General features: G+C 16.6%; 1 protein-coding gene across 1 annotated transcript, besides 8 other annotated features; it reads left to right on the plus strand.

Annotated features, from left to right (window-relative positions):
• The first annotated feature begins 29 nt into the window (after positions 1-29).
• Positions 30-59: a repeat region.
• A 119-nt stretch (positions 60-178) lies between these two features.
• FPSE_11276 (uncharacterized protein) lies at positions 179-481 on the plus strand (the record flags this gene model as incomplete). The annotated part of the gene is made up of 3 exons (XM_061988471.1): positions 179-189; positions 277-324; positions 471-481. Coding segments are annotated over 3 exons (70 nt in total), but the record flags the coding sequence as incomplete, so codon positions are not given.
• Positions 313-365: a repeat region.
• Positions 330-383: a repeat region.
• Positions 384-415: a microsatellite.
• Positions 421-507: a repeat region.
• A 24-nt stretch (positions 508-531) lies between these two features.
• Positions 532-564: a repeat region.
• A 15-nt stretch (positions 565-579) lies between these two features.
• Positions 580-651: a repeat region.
• A 6-nt stretch (positions 652-657) lies between these two features.
• Positions 658-707: a microsatellite.
• The last annotated feature ends 4 nt before the right edge of the window (positions 708-711 follow it).

The raw sequence follows: 711 nt of genomic DNA on the forward strand, positions 1-711 counted from the left end.
TATATATATTAAAAGCAGCTTAAGTCCCCTTTTTACTTATAATTATAATTATAATATAACCTATAAAAAAGATCTTATAAATACTCTTTTTCTTATAGAAGCTACCTTTAGTAGCCTAAGTTAAAGAGGCATAAGACTATATAGCTAAATATAGCTAAAGTAATATTATACTTTACAGTTATTATATTAGTAAGGTCAGATAGTTACTAAAGGGAAGCTAGCTACTTATTTAAGGCAGTAATAATATCCTTAATAGGATACTTAATATCCCTATAGGTATAAGCTATAGCAGTTTAATTACTAAATTAAAGGTTATAATAGAAAGTAAGTATTTTAACTATAAATTAAATTAATTTAATATATTATATATTAAAGGTAAAATAATTTACTTTTTTACTTATTTATATATTTATTTTTCTCTATTATTATATTAAATAAAGAAAATATAAGCTATTATTAAAAATTTATAGCTTTATTTTAATATAAAGTTTTATAATTAATAAAATAGCCTTATAGCCTTACTTAAAAGTCTATTTTTTTTATTATTAAACTATTAATATTATACTATTGAAGGTATCCTTTTTAAATAACTTACTATTATATTATATATAAAAATATAAATTAATATAAATTTATTTATTTATTTAAAAACTTATCTTATTAAAATTATTAATAAATTATTATTATTATAAGGTAATTATTATTATAAGG

This window comes from Fusarium pseudograminearum (genome assembly GCF_000303195.2).
Source record: "Fusarium pseudograminearum CS3096 unplaced genomic scaffold Unplaced209, whole genome shotgun sequence".
NCBI lineage: Eukaryota > Fungi > Ascomycota > Sordariomycetes > Hypocreales > Nectriaceae > Fusarium > Fusarium pseudograminearum.